The 26,204-nt window shown below is 46.1% G+C and overlaps 2 protein-coding genes across 4 annotated transcripts in view; both read left to right on the top strand.

Moving 5' to 3' along the window:
* Vps39 (VPS39 subunit of HOPS complex) overlaps positions 1 to 14,969 on the top strand; it is a 78,150-nt gene extending 63,181 nt beyond the window's left edge. For 2 of the 3 annotated variants that reach the window (XM_008846815.3, XM_029570226.1), the window contains 14 exons: positions 1,529 to 1,671; positions 4,547 to 4,690; positions 5,160 to 5,301; positions 5,393 to 5,479; positions 5,803 to 5,876; positions 6,200 to 6,298; positions 7,698 to 7,815; positions 8,278 to 8,406; positions 9,919 to 10,021; positions 10,238 to 10,283; positions 10,898 to 11,047; positions 11,192 to 11,326; positions 11,558 to 11,649; positions 13,014 to 14,969. In XM_008846815.3, the coding sequence (XP_008845037.1) occupies positions 1,529 to 1,671; positions 4,547 to 4,690; positions 5,160 to 5,301; positions 5,393 to 5,479; positions 5,803 to 5,876; positions 6,200 to 6,298; positions 7,698 to 7,815; positions 8,278 to 8,406; positions 9,919 to 10,021; positions 10,238 to 10,283; positions 10,898 to 11,047; positions 11,192 to 11,326; positions 11,558 to 11,649; positions 13,014 to 13,089 (1,538 nt within the window). In that variant the 3' untranslated portion in view covers positions 13,090 to 14,969. Of the gene's footprint in view, positions 1 to 1,528; positions 1,672 to 4,546; positions 4,691 to 5,159; positions 5,302 to 5,392; positions 5,480 to 5,802; positions 5,877 to 6,199; positions 6,299 to 7,697; positions 7,816 to 8,277; positions 8,407 to 9,918; positions 10,022 to 10,237; positions 10,284 to 10,897; positions 11,048 to 11,191; positions 11,327 to 11,557; positions 11,650 to 11,935; positions 11,977 to 13,013 lie in introns of all 3 variants that reach the window. The other variant, XM_029570225.1, reaches the window with a different exon arrangement.
* A 1,248-nt stretch (positions 14,970 to 16,217) lies between these two features.
* Pla2g4f (phospholipase A2 group IVF) overlaps positions 16,218 to 26,204 on the top strand; it is a 15,973-nt gene continuing 5,986 nt past the window's right edge. The window contains exons 1-11 of the mRNA XM_008846813.2: positions 16,218 to 17,250; positions 18,199 to 18,271; positions 18,840 to 18,976; positions 19,053 to 19,181; positions 19,465 to 19,505; positions 19,739 to 19,781; positions 20,244 to 20,310; positions 23,895 to 24,061; positions 24,174 to 24,287; positions 24,477 to 24,514; positions 24,762 to 24,897. Of these exons, the coding sequence (XP_008845035.1) occupies positions 17,143 to 17,250; positions 18,199 to 18,271; positions 18,840 to 18,976; positions 19,053 to 19,181; positions 19,465 to 19,505; positions 19,739 to 19,781; positions 20,244 to 20,310; positions 23,895 to 24,061; positions 24,174 to 24,287; positions 24,477 to 24,514; positions 24,762 to 24,897 (1,053 nt within the window). The 5' untranslated portion in view covers positions 16,218 to 17,142. The remainder of the gene's footprint in view (positions 17,251 to 18,198; positions 18,272 to 18,839; positions 18,977 to 19,052; positions 19,182 to 19,464; positions 19,506 to 19,738; positions 19,782 to 20,243; positions 20,311 to 23,894; positions 24,062 to 24,173; positions 24,288 to 24,476; positions 24,515 to 24,761; positions 24,898 to 26,204) is intronic.

Raw genomic sequence — 26,204 nt, 5'->3', positions numbered from 1 at the left:
TGCGTGAGCGCGCGTGCACATGCATACATAGGCATGCCATGGCTTGTGAATGGAGGTCAGCAGACTTTGTAGGAGTCAGTTCTCTCCTTCAACCATGTGGGTCTGAGGATCATATCCAGGTTGTTAGATTTTCGGACAAGTGCTTTTACCTGCTCATCAGCCCACATTTATGTAAAATTGTGTGTGTGTGTGTGTGTGTGTGTGTGTGTGTGCATATATGTATGTGTGTGGATGAGCATACACAGTACATGCATACAGGTAAGAGAACAACTTACAGGAATCAGTTCTCTCCTTCCACCACATGGGTGTTGGGGATTGAACTCATGTTGTCAGGCTAGGTGGTAAGCACCTATACCCAGCAAGCTATTTTGCTAGCCCTCGACATTAGTTTCTTTTTTTTTTTTTTTTAATTTCGTGTGTATGAGTGTTATGCCTACATGTATGTAAGTACACCCATGAGTGCAACACCTTAACAGGCCAGAAGAGTGAATCAGATCCCCTAGAACTGGAGTTATATAGACAGTTGTTAGCTACATGGGTGCTGGGAACTGAACCCAGGTCCTCTTCAAGAGCAGTCAATGCTCTTAACCACTGAGCCATCTCTCCAGCCCCTCTTTTATTTTTTTCTAGACAGGGTCTCATGTAGCCCTGGTCTTGATCTCACAGAGATCCACCTGCCTCTGCCTCTTGAGTGCTGGGACTAAAGGTGTGTGCTAGTATACCCCTCAACATTAGATTGTTTTTTTGTTTTTTTGTTTTTGAGACAGGATTTCCCTGTAGCCCTAGCTTGACCTGGAACTCATAGAGATCTGCTGGGATTAAAGGCATGTACCACCACACCTGGTTAACACTAGATTCTTAATGTAGCAGAGCATATTTTCCTACATATTTTCACTCTTGTCAGTATTTATGTTTGCCCATTTAGCAAATGAAATCTTACATTTGATTACCAATTTTGTGTTTGTTTTATATAATCAACATATTAGCTTCTTGCCATATATATTACAAATCTATTCCCTGGCATGTTGTCCAAGTTTTTTTTTTTAACATAATATTTTTTTGACATTTTTTTTATTAATTTCATTCATCTTTTTAAATTTAAATATCAGTTTTTCTCCTTTACTTTTAGATACTTAATAAGTATTCAGTTTTCATTCTGTGTATGTGTGTCTGTGTATTAGAAGAGTGTCATGCAGTTTTTTAGTATTTTAATGAAATTTATGCAGCTCATTGAGTTTTTCTGAACTTAGACTCATTCCCATTCGGGGGGTGTGGCGACGAGCCAGGCATGGCAATGCATACCTATCTCATCTTGAAAGGCAAAGGCAAGAGGAACACCACAAATTGAGGTCAGCCTGGTCTACATAATGCATTCCAAATCAGTCAAGGCTACATAGGCCCTGTTTCAAAAAATAAACTATAAAATAATCAGTCTGGAACTTGTTTTGCTAGAGTAATAGTCATGTTTCATTTTGTCATTAAGTTGTTGGGCTCCTTTGCTAAGGAATCATGTTTACCTTTCTCATAGATCCCACCCACGTGATGGGCTTATACCCGGACCTCCTGCCCACAGACTACAGGAAGCAGTTGCAGTATCCTAACCCATTGCCCATGCTCTCAGGCGCTGAACTGGAGAAGGCTCACTTAGCTCTCATTGACTACCTGACACAGGTGGGCAGATCATGGAGGTGTGTGGAAGACTTTACCCCAAAGTTTCAGTCCTGCGTCTCCTGGCAATGAATTGAGGGCTTTGATAGTGCTGCAGGCACTCCTAAGTGGATGCTCTTGAGGCCATTGTGGGCCAGGTTCTTTCTGTTCCTGCTTCCAACTTAGCAGAACCATTGAGCTGTTTTGGTTTTGGTTTTTTTTTTAAAGCCATACCCTAATATCAAGAGGTATATTCACAACAAGTTATTATGTAACCTGAAAGGGGTAAATTTTAAGTGTTAATAGACTTTTTCTTGATGTACATAGTTGTGTACAAGGGCGGGGGTGCCTATTATTTGGAAAACACAGAAAGTATAAAGCAGAAATATGGATCATGTGTAACTTTCCCACCATAGATAAGTAACTTTTCACTGCTGTCCATTTAGTTTCTTGTTTATGTTTATGAACTAGCTTTCATTTATTTTTAGTATTTTTTTTTTTATGGTCTTTTTGAGACAGGGTCTCCCTATAGCCCCAGCTGTCTTGGAGCTCACTATGTAGACCAGGCTGGCCTTGAACTCACAGAGATTCTCCTGCCTCTGCCTCCCGAGTGCTGGGATTAAAGGCGTGCGCCACCACGCCGAGCTAATAAAACCTTTTTTATTTTATAGTTTTCTAATTTAAAATTTGGCCATGTGTTAGGAAAGTCATTGTCAACAAATATTCTTTTATAATATGTTTATTTTAAGTAGGTTTTAATTTTTTTGAATTTACTATTATGGACAGATGAATAGAATTCTAAATTTTTAAGATTTTATTTATTCTTATTCTATGAATTTATTATTATTTTTTTTAATCTTTTTGAGACAGGGTTTCCCTGTAGTCCCAGCTGGCCTGGAACTCACTAGGTAGACCAGGCTGGTCTTGAACTCACAGAGATCCACCTTGCCTCTACCTCCCAAGTGCTGGGATTAAAGGCATGCACCACTATGCCCAGCTATAGTCTTATGTTTTAATGATACATTCATTACAGATATATCCTCAAGTTGCAGATATCTGCACATATCCATAAACAGTAATCATAAATGACACTTTTGGAAAAAGTGTCCAAAGATGTTTTCCTATAATAAATATATCATTTTTTATTTTGTGTTTTATTGAATTTTTATGTATTTCATGCAGAACATCTCAATCTTCATCCCTTTGTACCCCCTTCCCCACTGGCACTCTCTCATACCCCCCCACTGGAATTCATACATTCTGTCATTTGTGTTAAGGCCTATTGTATCAAGTTAGTGGCCTCAAACATTCCTCAGTGCAATTTCACTTACTGAAGTCTAGTCAGCCTATCTAGAGTCCCTTGCTTTAAGAAGATCAGCTCTTTCTCACCCAGCAGTAATCAGCTGCCAATATTTCTTCAGCTAAAATTGGGGTCTGCTGCCCATTTCCCCAGTTCTGTGCTGGGTTTTTGTCTGCTTGAGTTTGCATGGATGTTTTGCCTCAATGTATGTACGTGTGCCATGTGCATGCCTGGTGCCCGCAGAGGCCAGAAGTGGGCATTGGATCCCTTAGAGCTGGAGTTAAGGATGATTGTTAGTCACTATGTGGGTGCTGGGAACCAAACCTGGGTTTTCTGTAAGAGCAGCCAGTGCTCTTAACCGCTGAACTATCTCTTCAGCCTTAAATAGAATTTTAAAGTCAACACCAAATTGTACCTCTCCTGAAAGTTTCACGTTTTTGTTTGTTGAGACTGGATCTTATGTAGTGCAAACTGGTCTTGAACTCTCTATGTAGCTGAGGATGCCCTCCTGCCTCTACTTCCCAAGTGCTGGGATTTATAGGCATGCACCACTACGCTCAGTTTATACAGTGCTGGGGATTGAACCTTGGATTTTATGTATGATAGGCAAGCATTCTACAAATCTAATTATATCCCCAGCCCCCCTTAAAGTCTCTTAACTCATACTTTGTCACAGAAAGCTATTGTTTATTTCCTGTGTACAAACTCATGTCAGAGCTGCATGAGTATTTTTCCCTCTTAAGTTTTCTCCAGACCTTTCTAAGAAGTATTCCCGTAGGCTCTGGAAACTATTGCTGGAAAAATTATAATGCCACCTTCCACTCCTGCTTTTGGGGTAGTGAGTGCTAACAGGTGTGATCAGGCTTAGCCTTAGTGCGTCCTTGACCTTGAGCTCCAGGGTACCCAGCAATGGCTGGCAACCCTCAAGGAACACACAAACTTGCTTCAGTGTGCACACTTTGCAGCCCTGTGCCAAGTAAATAAGGTTCCTGGGGTGATAGTCCCAAAGGCCTGTGGCCATAGCTTTGGGAGCAAGAACACACTTTCTTCCCTTGTATCCTCCACTGACCTTTGATATGTGTAAAATTAACCGACAACCAATATTTTACTGAACAAGACCGTGAGCTTTGCCAGACACAAAAGAATGCAGACCAATGATTCCACTATATGAAATTTTTATTTTTATTCTTTTGAGATGGGGATCCCATGGTATTTCTAAATTAGACTTGAACTAATGATCCTCCCCCTTCAACTTTGTGAATACCTGGAATTATAGGTATTTGCCCCTGTACTTAAATGTTAGAAGTTTTAGAACAAGCAAAAGCTAATCTCACAAACAAATGGTTCTTGGAATATAGCTCAGTGGGTAGAGTTCTTGCCTAGCATAAGCAAGGCCCTGGGTTGGATCCCTAGCACTGCAAAAACAAAACAAGACTAATAGATAATTTTTGTTATTGTATCCATGACAATTTGGCAGTCATCCATCTTGAACTCTGGTAGAGCGTGAATGCTAATATGACGTCTAGGGAGACGGACAGAGCTGTTTGGAGATGTTTACAGCTAGTCCTGGCTTTGACCCCATGTTTTTGGCATTTACAGAAACGGAGTCAGTTGGTAAAGAAGCTGAATGATTCGGACCACCAGTCCAGCACGTCCCCACTCATGGAAGGCACACCCACCATCAAATCCAAGAAGAAGCTGCTCCAGATCATTGACACCACCCTGCTCAAGTGCTACCTCCATGTGAGTTGCTGCAGCACCCCCATACCTCAGCTCTGAAACTGAAGATGTCACAAGGGCCCTACAGGGGCCTGTCACTAGTAAGAGTGAGGCCTGTGCTGATGGGGACCACCTAGCCTTTGTCTGATGCCTTTGTGTTGTGATTAAGATGATTAGGGAAGATAACCAGGGGCTATTCTTTGCTAGTGAAATTGAGGTTAATGCTACAGGGTCAATAGGGACAGCACTGCTTCAAAGAAAGTAATCTCTTCTTTCCCCCCAGAGCATTGAGACACATTGTACAGAGAGTAAAAATGCTCTAAAAGCCACCACTTGTCATCCTGAAACAAGGACCATTTGCTTTCTTGTGTTCATACTCCATCCCTGGCCTTTCAGTCTGGTGTAGGCCTAAGCTGGGCAAGGTGGGACTTCCACAAAGCAGATCTGCTGCTGCCCCGTGTGATCCTCTGTCCATGTTCTGTCTACCTCACAGACGAATGTGGCCCTAGTGGCTCCCTTGCTGCGCCTGGAGAACAATCACTGCCACATTGAGGAGAGCGAGCATGTGCTGAAGAAGGCTCATAAGTACAGCGAGCTGATCATCCTGTATGAGAAGAAGGGGCTCCATGAGAAAGGTGACCAGAAGAGGACCTTCTGGGATCTGGGATGTGATGGTTCTCCCATGGGCAAGAGACTCATGAGCTTGTTCTTGGGCTTTGTGGCTAGCTCTGCAGGTGCTGGTGGACCAGTCCAAGAAAGCAAACTCACCTCTGAAAGGCCATGAGAGGACAGTACAGTATCTGCAGCACTTGGGTGAGCCCAACTTTTGAAAGCATTGGAGGTGGCATCTGTTCTGTTCACATGGGCCTTGTGTCTCTGTTCCTGTGTCTGGTTGATCCCCTCCCTCTCTTGTGTTCCATCAGCTCTGTTCCTTTTCTTGGCCTCAGAGAGCCTCAATGGTCAAACCATGAGGCCAGACCAGGACTGCCAAGCAGCCCTGAATGACTGGCAGTTGAATAGAGCTATCTTGTCCACAAATTGAATTCTGAGGTCAGGTCACACCTGCCTGCCTGCCCTTCCAGTCCCATTGGACAGACCTACCTTTTTTCAACTGCTGACAGATCTTTTTATCTTAGGAACAGAAAATCTGCATTTGATTTTTTCCTACTCAATCTGGGTGCTGAGAGACTTCCCAGAGGATGGCCTGAAGGTAGGTCACAGAGCTCCTTGGACTTCTCTGGTGCTACAGTTGGTCCTGATCCTATCTGGAGAGAGAGCCACAGATGCAATGGGAGGCTGAATATATGCCCTTTGGAGCCAAAGGGTAAAGTGGGTAAATGATACAAGACTGTAATGTGGTAAAAGGAGCCTTGCCTTGGGGCCAGGAGGCCTGCAACCTAGACTGTTCATCAGCCAGCTACTGATACCTTGTTTACCCTGCTCCCAAAAAGTGTGTGCGATCTTAACACTTGCAGTGTTCAGTGGCACTGTAGCCAGATGTGCTGCTTGTAGAACTCGGGTTTGTTCTAACAGATATTCACTGAAGATCTCCCAGAGGTGGAGTCTCTGCCACGAGATCGAGTGCTCAGCTTCTTAACAGAGAATTTTAAGGGTCTGGCTATTCCTTATCTGGTAAGATACAGTTTTGTCTGCACTCATAAGCTTTAAATCCAGTATCTAGAAACCCATAAATTACTTTAGCAGTTCAAATTTGGGGTTTTATGTCACTTGGGGATTGGTGGAAATATAAGGAAGGTTATTTATACTCTGAAGAATGCAATCTTCAGGAGAATCAGGATAGCAAGCTAGAAATGCCACTCGACAAAAGCTGTTAAGTCTAGTAGAGAACTGAGGGAAATAATGATGTTTTAGGACTGGAGAGATGGCTCAGCCATTAAGAGCACTGGCTATTCTTGCAAAGGACCCAGGTTCAAATCTCAGCACTCACATGGCTGCTAATAACCATCTTCAATATCAGTTCCAGGGGATCTGATACCCTCTTCTGTCCTCCTCGGACATTGCACAACATGGGTGCACTTACATATATGTAGGCAATACACTCATACACATAAAACAAAACTATTAAAAAAATGTTAAAAACAAAAAGAATGAGCCAGGCATGGTGGGTCATGCCTTTAATCCCAGAACTTGGGAGGCAGAAGCAGGCGGATCTCTGAGTTCAAGGCTAGACTAGTCTGCATAGTGAGTTGCAGGCCAGTTGGGGCTACAGGGACCACCTGTCTCCAAAAGAACCCTGCCCCCACCCCCCAAAAAAGAATAATGTTTTAAGTTGGACATGGTGGATCTCACCTGGAATCTTAGCAGGAGGATTGCTCTCAGTTCAAGGCCAGCTTGGCTTACAATGTGAGTTCCAGGCCAGCCTGGGCTACAGTTTCTAAAAACAAAATAATAAAGAATGATGCTTTAGGGGGAAAATGTCAAAGTCACATTTATACAACCAAGCAAAGCTGTACCACAAGACAGTCATGTAGGTTTCGGTACCAGAATGCAAACATTTAACATTAATTACATGGGCTGATAGAAGAGCCTAAAGGATTATAGGACAAAATGTTTAACGTTTAGGGGCTGGAGAGATGGCTCAGCAGTTAAGAGCACTGACTGCTCTACAGAGGACCCAAGTTCGATTCTGAGCACCCACATGGCAGCCACAAACCGTCCTTAACTCCAGTTCCAGGGGAATCGGAAGCCCTCTTCTGACCTCCGCAGCATTGCACAACACGGGTGCACTCACATACATGGAGGCAATACACTCATAAAATAAAAGTAATAAATAAAATATTTTTTTTAATGTTTAAAGCTCAGATTGGAAACTGAAGAAACCCTGACATTGCTGGGTTGCACTGTAAAGTTTCCCAGTGATTTTAGAAGAGCTGCCCTTTGGTAATCTCCATAGCTTAATTAGGAAATAATCTAGATGGGACCTGTTGGGCTTTTGAAACCAGGAGGAGGACTGGGAAACTGGATCACAGCATGGAAGGTACCAACCAGACCCACCTGTGTCCCACCTTAGGAGCACATCATCCACGTTTGGGAGGAGACAGGCTCAAGGTTCCACAACTGCCTGATCCAGCTGTACTGTGAGAAGGTTCAAGGTTTAATGAAGGACTACCTCCTGTCTTTCCCTGCAGGTACTACTTCACACCCAAAACAGTTGGTCCCAGGCCTTAGAGATCAGGCAGAACAGGGTATCTACATAGAGTGTGGGGATCAGACCCCACTGTTCTCTGCCCAGGTGGGTGGGAAGTCCTGTAGAGGAGCCAGGGACTGAGTCACTCAGGAGCCCTTATCTGGGTCTGAGCATCTGTGGTAGTCCTCCTTGGGCAAAGCAGAAGGAACTGATCTGTTTGCTAGATGACAACTATGCTGATAAGAAACAGGTTGGCCTAGCAGTGTTTCTTCATTCAGCCTGCCTTCCTTAACCTCATTTTGCTTTGGGTCCATAGTGACCATGAAGAAAAGAACAACACTGGGAAACCTCCATGGAGGCCTTTCTTGATCATGGGGTGACATCACTGAGCCCCATTCCCCTCATTTTCCCCATATTGTTGCTGGGCAGCAGCATTTCACATCAATCTTGGTTTCCTTTAAAGGCAAAACTCCAGTCCCTGCTGGAGAGGAAGAGGGTGAGCTGGGAGAATACCGGCAAAAGCTGCTCATGTTCCTAGAGATTTCCGGCTACTATGACCCAGGCCGGCTCATCTGTGACTTTCCTTTTGATGGTGAGTGCTGGGCTGAGGGCCAGAGCCATTTCAGCTGGACCCAGTGCAGGAGCTGATCCTTCCCATTTTGCTCTTCCTCAGCCCTCCTCAGAGGCCAGAGCTGGTTGTTCTTCTTGACAGTCACTTTGGAACAGTGACTGAGAGGTCTCCTTTGGGTGTGAACCACATGATAATTAATAGATTGTAATCTATTGCTTTAAAACGTGTTCTTGGCCAAGTTCTTCATTAAGCACTTTTTGTAATCTGGCATGATTCATCTGAAAAGATAAATCTGTCTGATATACCAGCTCTGTAAGCACTAACACTTTAGTGCCTTACATTCCCTGATGATAAATAGGTTGTAGCCATTTTTATGAACTTGGCTATTGAATGAGTGTCCTTACTCAGTTTATATAAGTGCATTAAATGGGTGAGATACAGTACCTCCTAGATAAGCTTCCTTCTCCTTTTTTTATTTTTGGGACAGGGTCTGGCACTGTGTAGCCCTGACTGAACTGGAACTCACTACATAGTCAAGGCCAGCCTCAAATTTACAGAAATCTGCCCACTTATCTCCTGAGTGCTGGGATTAAAGTTGTGCACCACCATACCCAGCTTCCTTTAAAATTTTTTAGTAATTTTCTCCTTTAGAAAAGTAATAGTATTTACTTGGGAGGCAGAGGCAGGCAGATCTTTGTGAGTTCAAGGCCAGCCTGGTCCACATAGTTCCAGGACAGCTGGGGCTACAGGGAGACCCTGTCTCACACACACACACACACACACACACATACACACAAATTTTATAAAAGAGGGGGGCTGGAGAGGTGCCTCAGCGGTTAAGAACACTGGCTGTTCTTACAGAAGACCCAGGTTCGAATCCCAGCACCCACATGGCAGCTAACAATTGTCCATAACTCCAGTTCCAGGGGATCTGACAGCCTCTTCTGTCCTCCACGGGCATTGCACGACACGGGTGCACTTACCTACATGCAGACAATACACGCATACACATAATATAAAAATAATAAATAAAAAAATATTTAAAAAAAGAAAAGTAGTACTATTTTCTTCTGTTTTATTATATTTTTACTATTTTGGGGCTTGGGATTGAACCCAGAGCCTTGCACATGCTAAACATGTACTTATCTGTGAGCTGTTTTGGGGGAGAAGGAGTTAGTTTTTCCTCTTTTTTTAAAAAATGAAATTTAGTATCTGTTTGACTGTGTGTGTATGTGTGTGCAGGTGTGCACATGTGTGTGCGTACACGCCATGATGTGAATCTGGAGGTCAGAGAACAACTTGTGGGAATGTCGGTTCTCCCACCATGTGGATGTGGGTTCTAGGAATTGAACTCCAATCATCCATTCTTGCAGCAAGTGCCTTTATCCACTGAGCCATCTTGTTGGTCCCCCAGCCCTTTCTTACCTTTTTGTATTGTCCCACTATGCCTACACCAGTAGCTTAGTCCCTGCTCTTCTGATCTTGTGCATGCATAACAATGTTGACAGCTACTTAGAGTCTTTTCCCTCCTAGGCCTCTTAGAAGAACGAGCTCTCCTGTTGGGGCGCATGGGGAAACATGAACAAGCACTCTTCATTTATGTCCACGTCTTGAAGGATACAAAGATGGCTGAAGAGTAAGTCAGCTCTCTGTCCTCCTGGCTCCCAAGGAGTCCACAGGCAGGTCCCCAGAAAAATGAGCAGCTTGAGAGGCCATGGCCACCCCCATACCTGGCTGCAGAGAGCACTCCCCTACCAGCCCTGTTCAGTTACTGTTAGGTTGCCCCAGCAGACGTATGGACACCTTTCATCTGGTCCCCTTTGCCAGCTCTCACCACTTCTCTCCCTTGCAGGTATTGCCACAAACATTACGACCGAAGTAAAGATGGCAACAAAGATGTAAGTAGTAGCTCTAACTTAGGGAGGACTTGTGCCTTTCCTGCCACTTTAGCAGACCTCACCCCATCCAGTGTGACCACAACTGGTACTGGTATGAATTGCTAAATGAGACACAGTATAGGTCTGTGCACTGAGTGAATTTTGTATGCATTTATTGGGGAAGAGGCTAGGTAGCCATGCGTTCTGGTTTACTGCTGATTCTATCTCCCCTTATCCATGTGATTTTGGTAGTACCCCTGTCCCTCTCAAGAGTTCCAGTTCATACACTAAATTAATGTGGATTGGCCCCTTGAGGAGGAAGGGTCTGATGTACTATGTCTGGAATACACATTGATTTGCCAGCATCTGGAGACATTTGTGACTGATATGACTAGAAGTGGGAATGCTGGTAGAATCTGGAGGTAGAAGTCAGAGATGTTGCTAAATCATGCTCAGGAAGCCCCAAGGCAAAGAATTGTCTTACCCCAAATGTTGAGAGTGCTGGGATGGAAAAACAAGGTGAAGACAATGAGTTTGGAGTGCTCCATGACAGTAATCTTTAGGGAGGCTCAGGGCTGGGGTTTCCGGGAGGGTTATTGCCAGCCTGACATGCATGACTTGTATCTGTGAGACAGGTATATCTGTCCCTGCTTCGGATGTACCTGACACCCCCCAGCATTCACTGCCTGGGGCCAATCAAACTGGAACTATTAGAGCCACAAGCCAACCTCCAAGCTGCACTGCAAGTCCTTGAGCTGCACCACAGCAAATTAGACAACACCAAGGTCAGAGATCCTGCTCCAGGAGATGGAGCAGGAGTTGAAAAGAGGGGTGGGAAAAGGGCTAGGGCCCAAGAGCTCTTGGCTTTAGATATTTTATTAGTCCCACTTCTGTTCAGCCTTAACCTGTCCCTGTCTCTCTGTTCTTAGGCAATCAACCTTCTGCCAGCAAACACTCAGATCAATGACATACGCATCTTTCTGGAAAAGGTCTTGGAAGAAAATGCACAGAAGAAACGGTTCAATCAAGTACTCAAGAACCTTCTCCATGCCGAGTTCCTGAGGGTATGGGCTTGCCACTCTCTGAGTGGTCTTTGATTTCCAGTGAGGCAGTTTCCACATGTCCATTGTCATCAAGGCACGACAGCATAGCTCAGGCCAATCCCGCAGTCAGCACAGTTTAGCTGCAAGCATTACTACAAGTAGAATCTGTGTGAGCACAAAAGTGGACCAGTGCTGTCTTCCACCTTCTGTTTCTACATCTGGACCTGGAACTTCTTCCCCAATCTCTTCCAGGTCCAGGAAGAACGGATCTTACACCAGCAGGTGAAGTGTATCATCACAGAGGAGAAGGTGTGCATGGTGTGCAAGAAGAAGATTGGGAACAGGTAAGCTTCCTGTACCCTGAGTAGCATCCGGGTGCAGATGGGCTCCCCAGGGTTGAGAATACTCAGGATAGATTCCTGCCATAATTTTTTTCCCCATTACTGTGATAAAATATTCTGGACAAAGGCAACTTAAGAAAGGGTTTATTCTCATATTAAGACACCATCCATCATGGGAGGGAAGTCAAGGCAATGAGAGCTTGAGGCAGCTGATCACATTACATCCACAGTCAAAGAGAGATCATTAAATGCTTCCCAGTGCTCAGCTCCCTTTCTCCATTTTTTCCAGTCCAGGATTCTCTGCCAAGGGAGAGTCTGCCCACAGCCAAGGTGGGTCTTCCACATCAGTTAACAAAATCAAGATAATCCCCCACAGTAATGTAAGGTGATTCTAGACTCTGTCAGGTTGATAGCACTATCATACCCAAGGAGAAAAGCACAGCTGCTTGTCCTGGATGCCTTGAATTCTTGAGCTTTGAGAGAGCAAGCCATGCAGTCTGTTGGAAATGAGCTTTGAGAATTTAAAGACCTGACGTATGTGGCATGGAGCTGTTAAATTCTTGCCCAAAAAGCTCTTCCTTCTGACCCCTTAAAAGAACACTAGAGCCAGAGACTTGATAAGAGGGTAAGAGACACTATGCAAAAAGTCTTTTTGAGATACGGTCTGGCTAAGTAGCTCAGGCTGATTTGGAACTCTGCATTCTCCAACCTCAGCCGCCCTGTGCTTGGGTTACAGGCCTGCACCACCATGTCAAGTAGAAAGAACAAGCCTCTGAAGGTAGAAAAACAGATCCTTCAGCCTTCTTCCTCCTGACTTGAGCCAGCGTCATAGTGTGTTAAGAATGTTCCACCCTCAGTCCCCTCTCCTTCAAAGGAGAGTGGTTTGTCCTTTTTCTTACACAGCTAGAAGAACCTTTTTCTTTACGAAGGCTAGTACACTGTTCTTTGTTAGAGCTAGCCTGAAGCATGTGCTGATGAACATCGTCAGCCTTCAGTAAGGCAGTGCTGAGCAGTGGGCACATATTCTACATTGGCTTTTTGTTTGATTGATTGTTTGGTGGTGTTGCTAAGGATTAAAATCAGAGCCTCATGTATAGTAGTCAAGTTCTCTGCCACTGGCCCACACCCCTAGCTCTGCATTAATTGATTAACAGAAGTGCTCACCTGCACTTCACCTTTGTATAGTTCATCCTCTGGTTATTTGGTAGAAATGGCACTACAAAAATCCAGAGTTATTGGGTATTGTTGAGCTGTTCTTTGGGATTTGTATGGGCTACTTTAGAGTGGCTCCTGGGGGTTGATGCCATAAGTACTGGAGGAGAGTGTTGGAACAGCTCTCACCTCCAAGCCATTCTGCTTTCCTGCAGTGCATTTGCAAGATACCCCAATGGAGTGGTTGTGCACTACTTCTGTTCCAAAGAGGTAAACCCAGCCGACACCTGAACCCAGCATCCCAAGGACTCAAGAGTGGATAGCTCGCTATCCCAGAGAGGTGAAGGAACAGCCACCTTAGGAACCAGGGACTGCTACCACCAGATGTCTCCCTCATTTGGATGCCGCTGGCTACCTTGTGCCCTGGAACATCACTGAATTACCTGGACTTGTGACCTGGCACTACCAGCTTTTTAATAGAAAAAGAGACTAGTTATACCTTACACTGTTACGTTGCAGGCAATTCCAGAGAATTTAACACCTGCTTGGACAGGAGGATCTGCACCGTCTTGCCTTTGCATACCAATCACCTGAATAAGGAGACCTAATCTCAAGTGCTTGTACTCCTAGGGTTATTGACTGAGAGTTTTCTGTTAAGTACACAGCTTCACAAGTCCCTCCAGCAAGACTACCTGGAGAGTCCTGTGGGAGCTTGATACTAACAAAACTGACTCACTATAATGCCAGTGATTTCTCCACAGGAGCTATACCCTGTGTCCTCCAAGTAGTCTCCTTGTTTATCCCTTTAGTTTTTAATCTCTTCTTCTTTCTCTTTCTCACTATTTATTTTGACCCTTAATCTCTTCCCTTGCTACACCACCCAGACCTTCTCGCCCACTCTCTAGGTGGGGGTGAGAGGAGTAGCTAATTTAAACAAGGTAAAATGGAAAGACAAAATCTGGACTTCCAGGAGTGCACTGATAATCAGTTATCAGGTACATTGTATGAAGGTCTCAGCCATACTCTTCTGCTGAGAGTCTGGGAGAGCATTGTTCTCTGCAAGAGTAAGCCTTGGAACCTCCCGGGACAGCACTGCATGGGTCGTGGTCTCCTAGGCAGGGTTCCCACAGAAGCACCTGCTCCAGCCACTCACCAGCTACTTGGGTAGGTTGTATCATCTTTGTGAGTGAGCTTTTTGTGCTTTGGATACCTTTCTCCTTCCCAGCCACTTTCCATAGCTGTTACTTACCAGCCCATTGTCGTTCCCTGTCTTGGCTTTGCCACAGTGGAGAATTGCTCTAGGATAGTGGGGGAAGGTGGGTCTCCACTGCATTCAGGGAACAGTTGATCAGAAACTGGCACCGGTGTAATGCTGGGTGTGTTTGCATTGAGGGACAGCAGAAAGTGACTCTGGAGTATAGCAGGAGACTCGTTGCCAGCTCTGTTGAGCTCATGGGGGAGCCTCTGAGAGATGTACAGGATTAATTTGTAGCACTGGAGGCTTTGCTGGGCTAGTGTTCCACATCCTGTCCTCCGTGGGGTTTACAGATTTACAGTCTTGTTGCCCCAATATCTTTAAGGGTAGTGAGGGTGATGACAGTGCCCAGCACTTGCATTGTCTTAGTGGCCTCTCCTTGGTACACAGACCATTGTCGGGACTGGGCCTTATGACATAGACTGACTTGCTGGTGGAAAGTAGGCTAGGTGTCTCACTAGTGTGCTTTCTGTGGACATGGCAGACTCCACTCAAGTCTCAGAGCTCAGGCAGTATTTCATAAGGCAGCATGAAAGAAAAGTCACTGTCCTAACTGGCCATAGTTGCCCATAAGAAGCAGTACTGCCTGTGAGCCCAGCTCAGAATGCACTAATCCAGGAGCAGCAGTTAGGCACCAGATAGCCATCTTGTGCAGGACAGGAACATGCCCCATCATGAGAGTCCTGTCTTCCTGGCCTGCTATGCTTGTAGCTTCCTTTCTCACAAACTGTGTTTGAAGGAATAGAATAAAGACTTTTCATCTGACTGGTATACATATATGACCCTGTTTTCCCAAACTCCATCCTTCCTTCCCTGGACTCTGCCCTCCATGGAGGAATGGGGGAAGTGGAGGAAAAGCTCTGGACTGAGGATGATGGAGGGCTCTAAGCTAATCCTCAATAAACATAAACAAGAATCTAAGTTTCCTTGAGCCTCTTTTCCCCCCACTTCTAAAGACTTTGATGAAATGATAATGAAGGTATAGTAGTTTAGCTAAGAAACGAGAGATGGCTCAGTGGTGAAGAGCACTGGCTGTTCTTCCAGAAGACCTAGATTCCATTCCTGGACCCACTTGGCAGCTAACAACTGCCTGAAACTCCAGTTCCAAGGCATCCAATGCCACCTTTCTGGCCTCCATAGACATTGCATGCACATGATGCACAATACTCACATGCAGGCAAAATACCACATAAAATAAAAATAAATAATTTAAAATAAAAGAATAAGACAGCTAGTGACTAAGAAAGTAACCCTTTCATGGACACCTCCATCTGTACAGTCACGACAGCACACACTGGGAGCCCTGGAAGTCTACATAATTCAAATCATCTTCACGTAACAGGGCCTTATGCCTCTTCCTGAAGCTCACTATGTATGGCCAGTTCCAAAATGGCAATTTGGTCCCTCTGGCTTGTTCCCTCTTGAGCTGTCTGTGGCAGTCCTGAGATTCTGCCAGTGAAATTTTTCTGGAACAGTCATGACTGTTGAGACGGGGAGATAGCTCCCACGGGAGGAGGCAGTACAGCCCAGAAAACACTCAAGTCAGGCGGGAGCCTGGACCCCAGTCTTTCTCTGTGGATCCAGGAGTGCCTTGTGCACTGCGCAAGATCAACACGGAGGCTGGACTCCCTCATTTCTGGGTCAGACCTTAACTTCACAATCCAAATGAAGCAGACGGGGCCTACCTCGGGTTTTGGCTGTAGCAGTCACATCATCTGGAGTTTCTGGTCTGAACGTACCTGGTTCATTTTAGAATGGAATCATCTTTTTGGATGTTCTTTCAGCCTACAGCTCTGGGTCTTGGAGAAGATAATGGAGATTCCTGGATTTCTCACTTGCTTCCTTGTTTGAGATAAGGGTTTTACCATGTACCTCAAGCTGGTCTCAAATTGCTAAGCTCAAGTAAACCTCCTGCCTCAGCATCTCAAGTGCTGGGATTACAAGTACCACTACCCCTGACTGTAAAAGGGTCTTGGTCGAAGAAAAGAAATGTATTTCCCAATACTTCACTCTCCTAGAAAATTCCTTTTAAGAAAAGAAAAGAAAAATAGCATTTTAAGAAAAAACTTTTATTTCCTGTGTATGTGTAGGTATACTGTGTGGAGGTCAGAAGACAACCCTCAAAGACTCAGGGATTGAACTCGGGTCATCAAGCTTGGCGGTTGTCCCTGCTGAGCCATCTCTCTGGCCCTAGAAACTTATTTTCCCAGAGACTCTGACCTCCACCTTCGATGATCGTGGTCCACAGAAAAGGAGATGACATGTACAGCTGCAGCCTGAGGCTCATAATGGTCATAAGGACTTTAAAGCCTTTGTCTCTAGCAGTTTAAGGATAGGCAGGCCTGCCTTTCTCCTGTCCTTATTCTACCTGGCTATATTTGTACCTCTGGGCCTGAACCACCAGCTATTGCCACTGACCTAGGAAGGGCCTGGGCAGAAGCCATGGGGAGTCATGAGGTAAATTTCTTCAGGATGTAAATGACTCTCACCTTCAGGACTAATACAGTCCTAACACACAACATGGCCTTTGTTTTAAAGGAATAACTGAGGAAAGCCAAGAGAGACACAAATCATCTTTGAGTTCCCATGAAACCCTGAGCCAGAAATTTCCATGTTTCTGCCTACAAGCTGTGAAGAAGATGGGACTTGAAGGAGGGGTGGTGTGGGTTTTTCTGACAGCTAGAGGTTATAGCACTTTCAGGCTTCTGTTCAAAGGCAGACTAGTTAGAAATAGGAATACCTGGGCTCTTTCCCCCACCCATAAACAGGACCATGGGAGTGAGGCTTAAGGTATCTGTTTTTCACAATTAGCTCACTGTTAGCCAGGGGCTGGGTTGGGGACCAGAGTGCTAAGCAGGACCCCAAGAATCTCTTGGAAAGCGATCGCCTCCAGTCATTTCCTGGAGCACATCAAACCCCACCTCCAGCCATAGTGGCCACCCAGGCTTGAGTCCTCAGCACAGCAGTTGCTCCACCCTCCCCACCCCAGTGCTACCTGTCAGACCTGAGCTACAGTGAGCTGATACAGCTAGAGAGCAGCTGGCACTCAAGTGCAGGCAAGCTCCCTGTTGAGACCTGGGCTGCTGGCCATGCTCTGGGTCCTCTGGCCAAGGTGGCTGGTAGGCAAGGGGCTGCCCCTTGTCGGGGCAGAACTACTGCAGAAGAGAGAGAAGGGACCACAATGGAGTTGCTGGCGGGTAATGTACTGATCTCACCTGGGAGATGTGAACTGCAGAGTCTTGGGAGCTGCTGTGCCCTGTAAGGCTTTTGCACTGAGTTTTGCTTTAGTTGGTAAGGCATACTGCAGAGAATCTGGAAAAGCTCAGACTTAGATTGGCCAAGGCCTTGGCTCTTGAAAATCCTCTCCAAAAAGAAACAGGAGGGCAAATCCTGTGACCCTTGGCCTCGGTTGGTTGGTTTAGCAAGGAATGTTCTAGCCTGGCTGTAGAACCCAGTATGGAGAAGAGGAATACGGAGTTCCTTTGAATTCTGAGGGGTAGATTCGTGCCCAGAAGACAGACTGTAATCTGGCCTTATCTTTCCTGAGCCCAAACTTGAATTTACTAAGGGACTTGTCAGACAAGCACAAACTTGGTGACGTCTGGCTTCTTTTCACCTTCCCACTCACTGTCTCTGATTGGTCTTCTAGCCCTTGTCTGGAAGCTGATGGGTGTGGTGGATTCTAGCTTTCTCTTTTAATGTTTAACCTCTTAAAAAACATCAAATACTATGCGTTAGTATAGAAACTCATCTATACTACGACCTCTAGGTGAAAATGCTGAGTGAGGGCCAGAAATGTCCAGCACACAGCTCTCAAAGAATGGAAGGAGCAGTCATCTGAGGGCAGCTGCTGGTTTATGGTACATGATAAAACCATCACAACTAGTTCATAGAGCTCAGAGCAGAGCTTGAACCCAAGCCTGGTGGATTTCAGGATGCAGATTCATCACCAATCCTGAGCACCCACACTTGGCCCTTGAAAATCTCCCCAGAACTCCTGGCACAGTGGCGTCAGTGACCTCGGGTCAGGTTGCAGTTCTGTGGTATGACAGTAGACAAAGGAGAACAGGAGCTCGAAACTTGAGGGAAGTGACCAGGCCACCCCAGTTTCCTGGAACTAAGTTTCTGGAATTCCATTATTTCAGAGGGAAACCCATCCATACTATGACCTCCAGGTGAAGGTGCTGAGGGCCAGAAACATCCAGCACACAGACCTCTGTGAGTCACACTCACCTCCACCTTCTCCCTTTCTTTTCCTTAGGGCGTTTGCAGAGTTCCGTGTGTGTGTGTGTGTGTGTGTGTGTGTGTGTGTGTGTGTACACAAAAATACCCATTTGGAGTACAGTGGAGGGCTGGCATTGACATGGAAGGAGGCTGCCCTGGTACAGAGCAGGCAGGCAAGCAGGTGGGGCCTGGAGGGGTGAGTCGTACAGAATCCAGACTCCCAAGCCTAGGAGGTTTCTGCCTATGAGACTATAAGGCTTGGTGTTGCCACACATCAATGTCTGCTTTCTAAGAGCTTTCCACAGTGGTGTTCAGAACTGTATTGCCTGAATCAATACAGTTTCAAGGAATTACTCAATGGTCTGTGCTGCCACATGATCCTTTGAACTGTGACTGAGGTGTACCTGGTTAAGATGAAGCGAGGGGTACCAAAGCTCCCTTGCTTCCCATAGGCGGGTGGTCTCTTCTTCCCTTGCTCCTTCTCAGGGCCACGAATACTCTGGGAAACCTTTGCAGCAATAAGAGCTTGACTCTGAGGTCCCCTCCCTCATCTCACCTGCAGTGACCAAAGCTGACTGCTATGTGCGACTGTGGCTGCCCACAGCCTCTGCTAGCCCTGCCCACACAAAGACAGTGGCCAACTGCAGTGACCCAGAGTGGAACGAGACCTTCCACTACCAAATCCACGGTGCTGTGAAGGTGTGGGCCAGTGAGGGACTGGACATGGAAACCAGTGAGCTCTTCCAGGATCTTGACCCTTCTGCCCTGTCCCCAGAATGTCCTGGAGCTTACCCTCTGTGACAAGGATATCCTGGGAAGTGATAAGCTCTCCATTCTACTGTTTGACCTGAGGAGTCTCCAGCCAGGCCAGCCTCACAGGCACACCTTCCATCTGAACCAACAGGTGAGCCCCACCTGGGCTAACAGCAAGCAAATCTCCAGGAAAGGAGAGCCCTGAAGTTACTGACAGGCAGTGGCTTGGGTTGGCCTTGGTCACTGCTGAGCAGCATCTGATATTTCTGAATGAATGAATCTCTGCATGGAGATGCCTCTGCCCCCCTGTGCCAGTGAGATGCCACACCAGTCCCCTTTCCTAGTCCACAGAAGAGCAAAATGGGAGACAGGGTCAGTTCCTGAGATTTTTTTAGGCTTTTTGAAAATTGATGCCCTTGCTCACTTCCATATAGGAGTCACAAGAGCTGGAGGTGGAATTTACTCTGGAAAAGAGGTAAGTCCAGGAGGAGCCAGTGCAGTGTCTATCCATTTATTCCTAGTGCCTGTCCCCAAATCCTTTGCTGGCCTGGATTCAGAGGGACAGTCTGATTCTGATACCCTTTTTCATGTTAGCTGACAATCTCCTTCCCCCAAATCATGATTCCTGGGCTCTTCCACCTGCTTTGGTCATGTTGTAATAGCTATGGCAAGGGGCCAGATGGTTCATGAGCCCCTCATCTTTTGCAGTCAGGTGCCTGCATCTGAAGTCATCACCAACGGGGTCCTGGTGGTAGGTAGGGAAGATGGGAGTGGGACTCTCTGGGGCTGGGGGGTGGGAACAGGAGACCATGGCTGAGTCCATGTTACCCACCCGTCCGTCCTTTGAGGGAAGATATGCTGGGGAGATAAGGAACAAGAAGTTGTCTCGCACCTGAGTGGACACCCCAGAACCCAGGCTTCCTATCTTATACGTTGTATATTGTTTCCTTGGGACTCTGGCTACTGAGACTGCTGAGGAACTCTATGGGAAGAGGGAGTTCCATACTCCCCTTTCCCACCCGAGCCCACTTCTGAGTCCTAGGTAGGGAGCCTGGTACAACCTTGGGGATTGTTACAAAAGACTCCTACTCATAAGGCCTAGCTATCCTAGGCCCTGGGAGTCTGTTGTGATGCTTGCCCCAGATTCTCCTCCCTCCCTCTACCCTATGGACCCTATGAGCTCTCTGACTCCTAAGACTTCTGTTTTCCTCAGGCTCACCCCTGTCTGAGAATCCAGGGCACACTCAAGGGAGATAAGACAGCCTCACATCAAGAGTATGGTGAGTTTGGCCCACAGTCTTGGGTCTTGTCTTCTCTAGAGGTTGCTGATGTGAAGGAGGTGGACCTGGGCCAAGGGGTTCTTGACTTTTTCACTGCTCAAAGTGAAACAAGCTCTGGTGGTTGGGGGAAGTGGAGGTGGTACATCAGGGGCTTGGCTGTTTAAGACTGGCCTTAGAGGGAAGCATGACTCTGTTCCATGTGTCTCTCCTCCACCTCTGTGACCAACTGACCAGCCTGGGCATGTTCTTAAGGCCTCAGAGAGAGTGATTGAACAAGTGCTTTTCAAGACTTTAGTCATATCCTGGCCACTTACATGTTACTGGCCCAAACAGGTCACATGGTTAAAGTTGGACGACAGGGAGTATAGTCTGCATCCTTAATGGGAAAACTGAAGTCACATCATCAGGGTAGAAGACCTGAGCAGGAGAGCTGGGAGAAGGGAGTCCCTAAAGGCTAACACAAGTCCTGTTTCCCATTTGTGCAGCCTGCCAGTCTATTATAAAACCCTGGCCTTGGCCTTCAGTGTAAAATCTCACTTTTAAAAATAAAAAAAATAGCCGGGCCTGGTGGCGCACACCTTTAATCCTAGCACTCCGGAGGCAGAGGCAGGCAGATCTCTGTGAGTTCAAGGCTGGCCTGGTCTTCATAGTGAGTTCCAGGACAGCTGGGGCTACAGAGAGACCCTGTCTCAAAAAGACCAAGACCAAAAACAAAAAACAAAATAGGATGCTGATGGACTAGCACACACCTGTAATCCCAGCACTGAGAGACAAAAGCAGGCAGATCTCTGTGAGTTCCAGGCTAGCACAGTCTATATAATGGTTTCTAGGCCAGCCAGGGCTACATAGTGAGACCCTGTCTCAAAAAAAAAAATCAAAACAAATAAATAGGGGTGGGGAAATGGCTAAGTGGCTAAGAGTACTTACTTGCACAAGCATGAAGACCTGAGTTCAAATCCCCAGTATCCATGAGAAAAGCCAGGCATGAGCATATGCAAATTAACCCCAGTGCTAGAGGGTGGATGTGAAGACAGGAGGATTGCTGGGGCTTGCTGGCTGCCAGTCTAGCACCAGATTCAAGGAGCTATCCTCTCTCAAAGGAATAAGGTGGAGACTGCTAGAGCAAGACACCTGGCATTCTCTGGCCTCCATATCTGTGCACAGGCATGCTCATTTCACATACACGTGTGTATATGTCACACACACCACAGATGCACACACACACACACACACACACACATATATATATGTATATAAAACCTAAATAAAAATAACAAAATGTGTCAACCAAAGGTCATGAGATTAATCTTGGGACCTTGAGCAATCTCACAAAGGAATTAGACCCAAGGTAACCAAGGAAGCCACAGCTGTGTCTTGGTAGCTGTGTCTCCTGTTGGTCAGAATGCCCCTTTGTGGTTAAACAATCCTACAGATCAGTTGTTCCTGCTTTATCAAAACTAAGGCACCAGGGAATTTTCCTACAGTTGTGCACTAGCAAAGGGTCTGCATTGTCAAAAGAATGTGGCTTCATTATTATATTGTAGTTTTTACCCTTTCCTCCCTGCAGGTTTTTCTAAAAGAATCATGGGGGAGATGCCCTAAAAGTTAAGTCCAGTCCACTATGATTTAGGTGGGGGAAAGGATCATGCTACCCCATAAGTGTCACCCACTTAAGAAATATTCATAAAAGCTTTAAAATCCACAACACAAAACCCACTGTGCTTTTTCCCATTTTGAGGTAGCCCACTCCAATTTCTCTAAATTAATTTTGCTAAATTAATGCTTAAACTGTCTCTCTGGCTGAATTCTTTCCTCTGAGAAGAAAAGAACTTGGGGACCCATGACAATGTGGCAAAGAGCAAGAATACAAGGGAAGTGAAGAAGGGGACCATCAATGCAGACAGCCACAAAGGTGACTCAGGAGGAGGCATCCAGAAATGGGAGTGGAGCCAAGGCTGTGTAACGGTTAAGGTCCCTTCCTAAGTGGAGAGTCAGAGCCTACGCTGCCTAGGTCATATGAAGGATCCAGCACTTTTCTTTTTTAAAAATATTTTATTTATTATTTTTATTTTACATGTATGAGTGTATTGCCTGCACGTAAGTGAGTGCACCTGTGTTGTGCATTGCCGCGAAGGTCAGAAGGGGGCTTCAGATTCCCCTGGAACTGGAGTTAAGGATGGTTCGTAGCCGCCATGCTGGGAATTGAACCTGGGTCCTCTGCAGGAGCAGTCAGTGCTCTTAACTGCTGAGCCATCTCTCCAGCCCCGAGTCCAGCACTTTTCAACTATTTGATTGTGTTTCCTCATGTCAGCCATGTAAATCAGTTGCAATTGTTAACCTCTGTCAGTTCATGAGACCAAGGCTCAAAGAAACACCTTACTTCAGGTTCTTCTTTGAAGGTTCTTACACCTAGCAAGTAGGAGAGCCAGGACAAAACCCAGTCTGACACACTCCAGAGCCTATTCTCTTCACCACAGAATCTGGGGTTCTATGAATGGCTTACTCTATCTCAGGCCATAAACCTTGATGGGAATGAAAGAGCATCTTCAAAATTCTTTCTCTCCTCCTCCAGGGCATGTCAAGTCTGACTTCATCTTGTGCAAGGATGTAGTATAGGGACTGGGACCCCCATCTGAACCTCTTTGGTCTTTGGGCCCTTTGGGTCACTGTTGCTTCTATGATGTATCCAGACTCTTCTTTAGGGCAGTCTGTGGTCCCCTCTGCCTGGAGGTCATACATGGCCATTTTTCTCTGGAGTCTGTACTACCCCCAAAGCTGCTAGGAAGCAGAGCAGGATTCCCACTGTTCCTTTCTAGTATACAGGCCTATTTCTTTCCTTCTCCTCAGCCTGGGTCTCACCTAGTTGGGGCAACCCTCCTCTGCTTCTTCTCCAATGTGTAATTCTCTCTGTACCCAGAATGCCATTCTGCCTTTTATCTCCTCTGCCAACTCCCTATAATCTCCCAAGTTCTTCTACTTTTAGAAACTAAGGCCAGAGCAACTTGCAGCCTTTCTATTTTCTCTCCAACTATAAACCTCCCTCAAGGCAATGAGCACAAAGCTTGAGTGGGAGACAATGGTGGCGGGGATTACCATTTGAAAACTGGTAATTATGTACTAGTGAATGGCAGGATCTGTATTTGAGTGTGGACTGTGGTCTTTACGGTGCAGCTGTAAATGCGGGGTGCCCACTCTTCTGTAAGTAAACCCCTACTACCCTATGCTCTGTTAAAAAATAATAAATAAAATATATAAAGATGTATAATGATGAATGGACACTTAATTTTAAAAATTATATATTAAGTAATTAATATAATAGTTTCATATTCACTAGCCCCATAGGCTATGGGCAGAGCCATTCTTCTTCCCTTTCTGTATTTGTTTCCCTTACACCAGGGCAGGTTATAGGGCCCAAGAGCTCTCCATGGTGTTTCTCTTGTGGTCAGGGTGCCTGAGAGTAATCAGAGAGATGAGAGCTGGGAGCTGGGGAAGAGGAGGAGAAGTTGCTGTTTTCTGGGATGTCACTGTCTGGAGCCACAGGTACGCCCACTCACTTTTAACCTCCATTGGGCCTCTGTCCTCAGGCTCAAGGCAGATCCAGTTGTCAGTGCCTGGGGCCTATGAGAAGCCACAGCTAGTACCCCTGCAGCTGCCCACAGAGTCAGGCCTACCCACCTTTACCTTCCACGTGAACCCAGTGCTGAGCTCCAGGCTGCAGGTAGAGTTGGAAGAGAAGCTGGTAGTTCTACAGGTGAGTGACCAGTAAGGAGCGGGACAATGGAGTCAGCCCAGGTAGGAGGAGACTCTGGAGTACCTGGGAGCATCACTTCCACTACTTACTGCTCTTTGGTACTCATCTACAGAGTGACCCAAGTGATGAGCTGGAGGCTCAGACCAGCAAGCTGGGTGAGATGGGCATCCTGCTGTCTTCTCTGCCCCTCAGCCAGAAGGAACAATGCCTTGTGGTACTGGAGGAGGTAAGGCTTGGTCTGGTGCTAGAGACCCCAGTCTGCCCTGTGATCATCAAGAGAAGGCTATGTCTATGGAAATGCAAGATCAGGTCAGCCTGGAACTCAGTCATGCCCACATTGGACAGTTATCTGAGAAACAGGGGTCAAAGGTGGGAGCCTGGCTCCAGTTGCTCAGGGATGGGCTGTCTCTTTCAGGGCCAGGAGGTACCTCTGAGTGTGAAGGCAGAAATGAGGTAAGGTGGGATTACTGGCAAAAGACCTTCAGGGGCTTGGCTAGAAGTGGGAAATCCCCAGTGGATTCTGTTCTCCTGCCCACTTGGTCAGGCTATTGGAATCACCTTTATGGTGTTGGTGGGAGGTCCCCTGGGGTCTTTCTGAGGAGTTTCATAGAATATGGGTCTGCTCCTATGAAAAATGGGCTGGGTATGAGGCTGTCTTCCACTGAAGTCACCTAGTACCCAGCCACCCAATCTAAAGCAGCTCTGGGGACCTGGACCTACGCCTTGGCTTTGACCTCTGTGATGGGGAGCTGGAGTTTCTGGACAAGAGGAAACAGGTCGTGGCCAAGGCTCTGCAACAAGTTATAGGATTGAGTGAAGCTCCACATTGTGACCAGGTATGGAACGGAGACCAAGCTGGAGCAAATCCAGTCTATCCTCTTGAGGGGCCTTGTATGGCCAAGAGGTGGCAGGAAACTCAGAGGAAGCACAGAAAACAGAGGAGGGAGGGAGCAGGCCAGTTCCCCTAAGCTGATAGGTATAATCATCAGTTAGGAGAACTGGAAAGAGGGCTTAAACAGCCCTGGCCATGAGTGGATATTCTAGCAGCTTGGTCACAACAAAATACCTCAGACTGAATGGCTTAAGCAACAGAAATTTATTTTCTCACATCCTAGAGGCTGGAAGTCCAAGATCAAGTGCCATCAGGACTGGTTTCTGATGAGGCCTCTTCTTGTCTTACAGACATCTGCTTTCTTGCTGTGATCCCAAGTCGCCCTCTGTGTGTGTGTGTGTATGTGTGTGTGTAGGAGGGGGAGTTCTCTTATACCTTCCACATTTTTTTTTAGACAGGGTCTTGCTTTGTAGCCTCAACTTGCCTGAATTCACTATGTAGACCAGGCTGGCCTCAGATTCATAGATCTGCCTGTGTTGTCTCCCAAGTGCTGGGACTAAAGGTATATCTTACCATGTCCTGCTCCCTGTCCCCCTTTTTAATGAGACAGGTATTACTACTATGCATCCAAGGCCTGACTTCAAACTCACTGCATAACCCAGGCTAGCCAGCCAATCTAGCTGAATCTATGAGCTTCAAGTTCAGTGAAAGATCCTGTCTCAAAAAATTAGGTGGAGAGCAACTGAGGATAGCACCCCTGTCAACCCTTGGCCTCCATATACATTTACACATGTGCACATTTGCACAAACCATATACATACACATATACCACATATAACAGAAGACAGTGTTTTAGTCTTTTAAAAATATTTATTTTTATTTTATTTATGTGTATGAGTGTATTGCCTGCATGTATGTAAGTGCACCCATGTCATGCAATGCCCACAGATGTCAGAAGTGGGCGTTGTATCCCCGGAACTGGAACTGGAGTTATGGAAAATTGTTAGTTGCCATATAGGTGCTGGGAACCAAACCCAGGTCTTCTGTAAGACAGCCAGTGCTCTTAACTGCTGAGCCATCTCTCAGGCCCCTTTTTGGTCTCTTTGAGACAAGGTCTCCATGTAGCCCCAGCTGGTCTTGAACTCACTATGTATGCCCTCTTCTGGCCTCAATCTCACTGAGATCCCCACCTACCTCTTCTGCTTCCTAAGTGCTGAGATTAAAGGCATACACCATCGTGCCCAGCAAAAACAATTTTTTTAACTTTTACAAAAATTTTATTGAGAATTTCATACATGCATATAAGGTATT

The sequence above is a fragment of the Nannospalax galili genome, unplaced genomic scaffold, assembly GCF_000622305.1.
Source record: "Nannospalax galili isolate Female #2095 unplaced genomic scaffold, S.galili_v1.0 scaffold342, whole genome shotgun sequence".
Taxonomy (NCBI): domain Eukaryota; kingdom Metazoa; phylum Chordata; class Mammalia; order Rodentia; family Spalacidae; genus Nannospalax; species Nannospalax galili.
The sequence above is the reverse complement of the archived record's forward strand: the minus strand, read 5'-3'. Positions and strand labels throughout refer to the sequence as shown.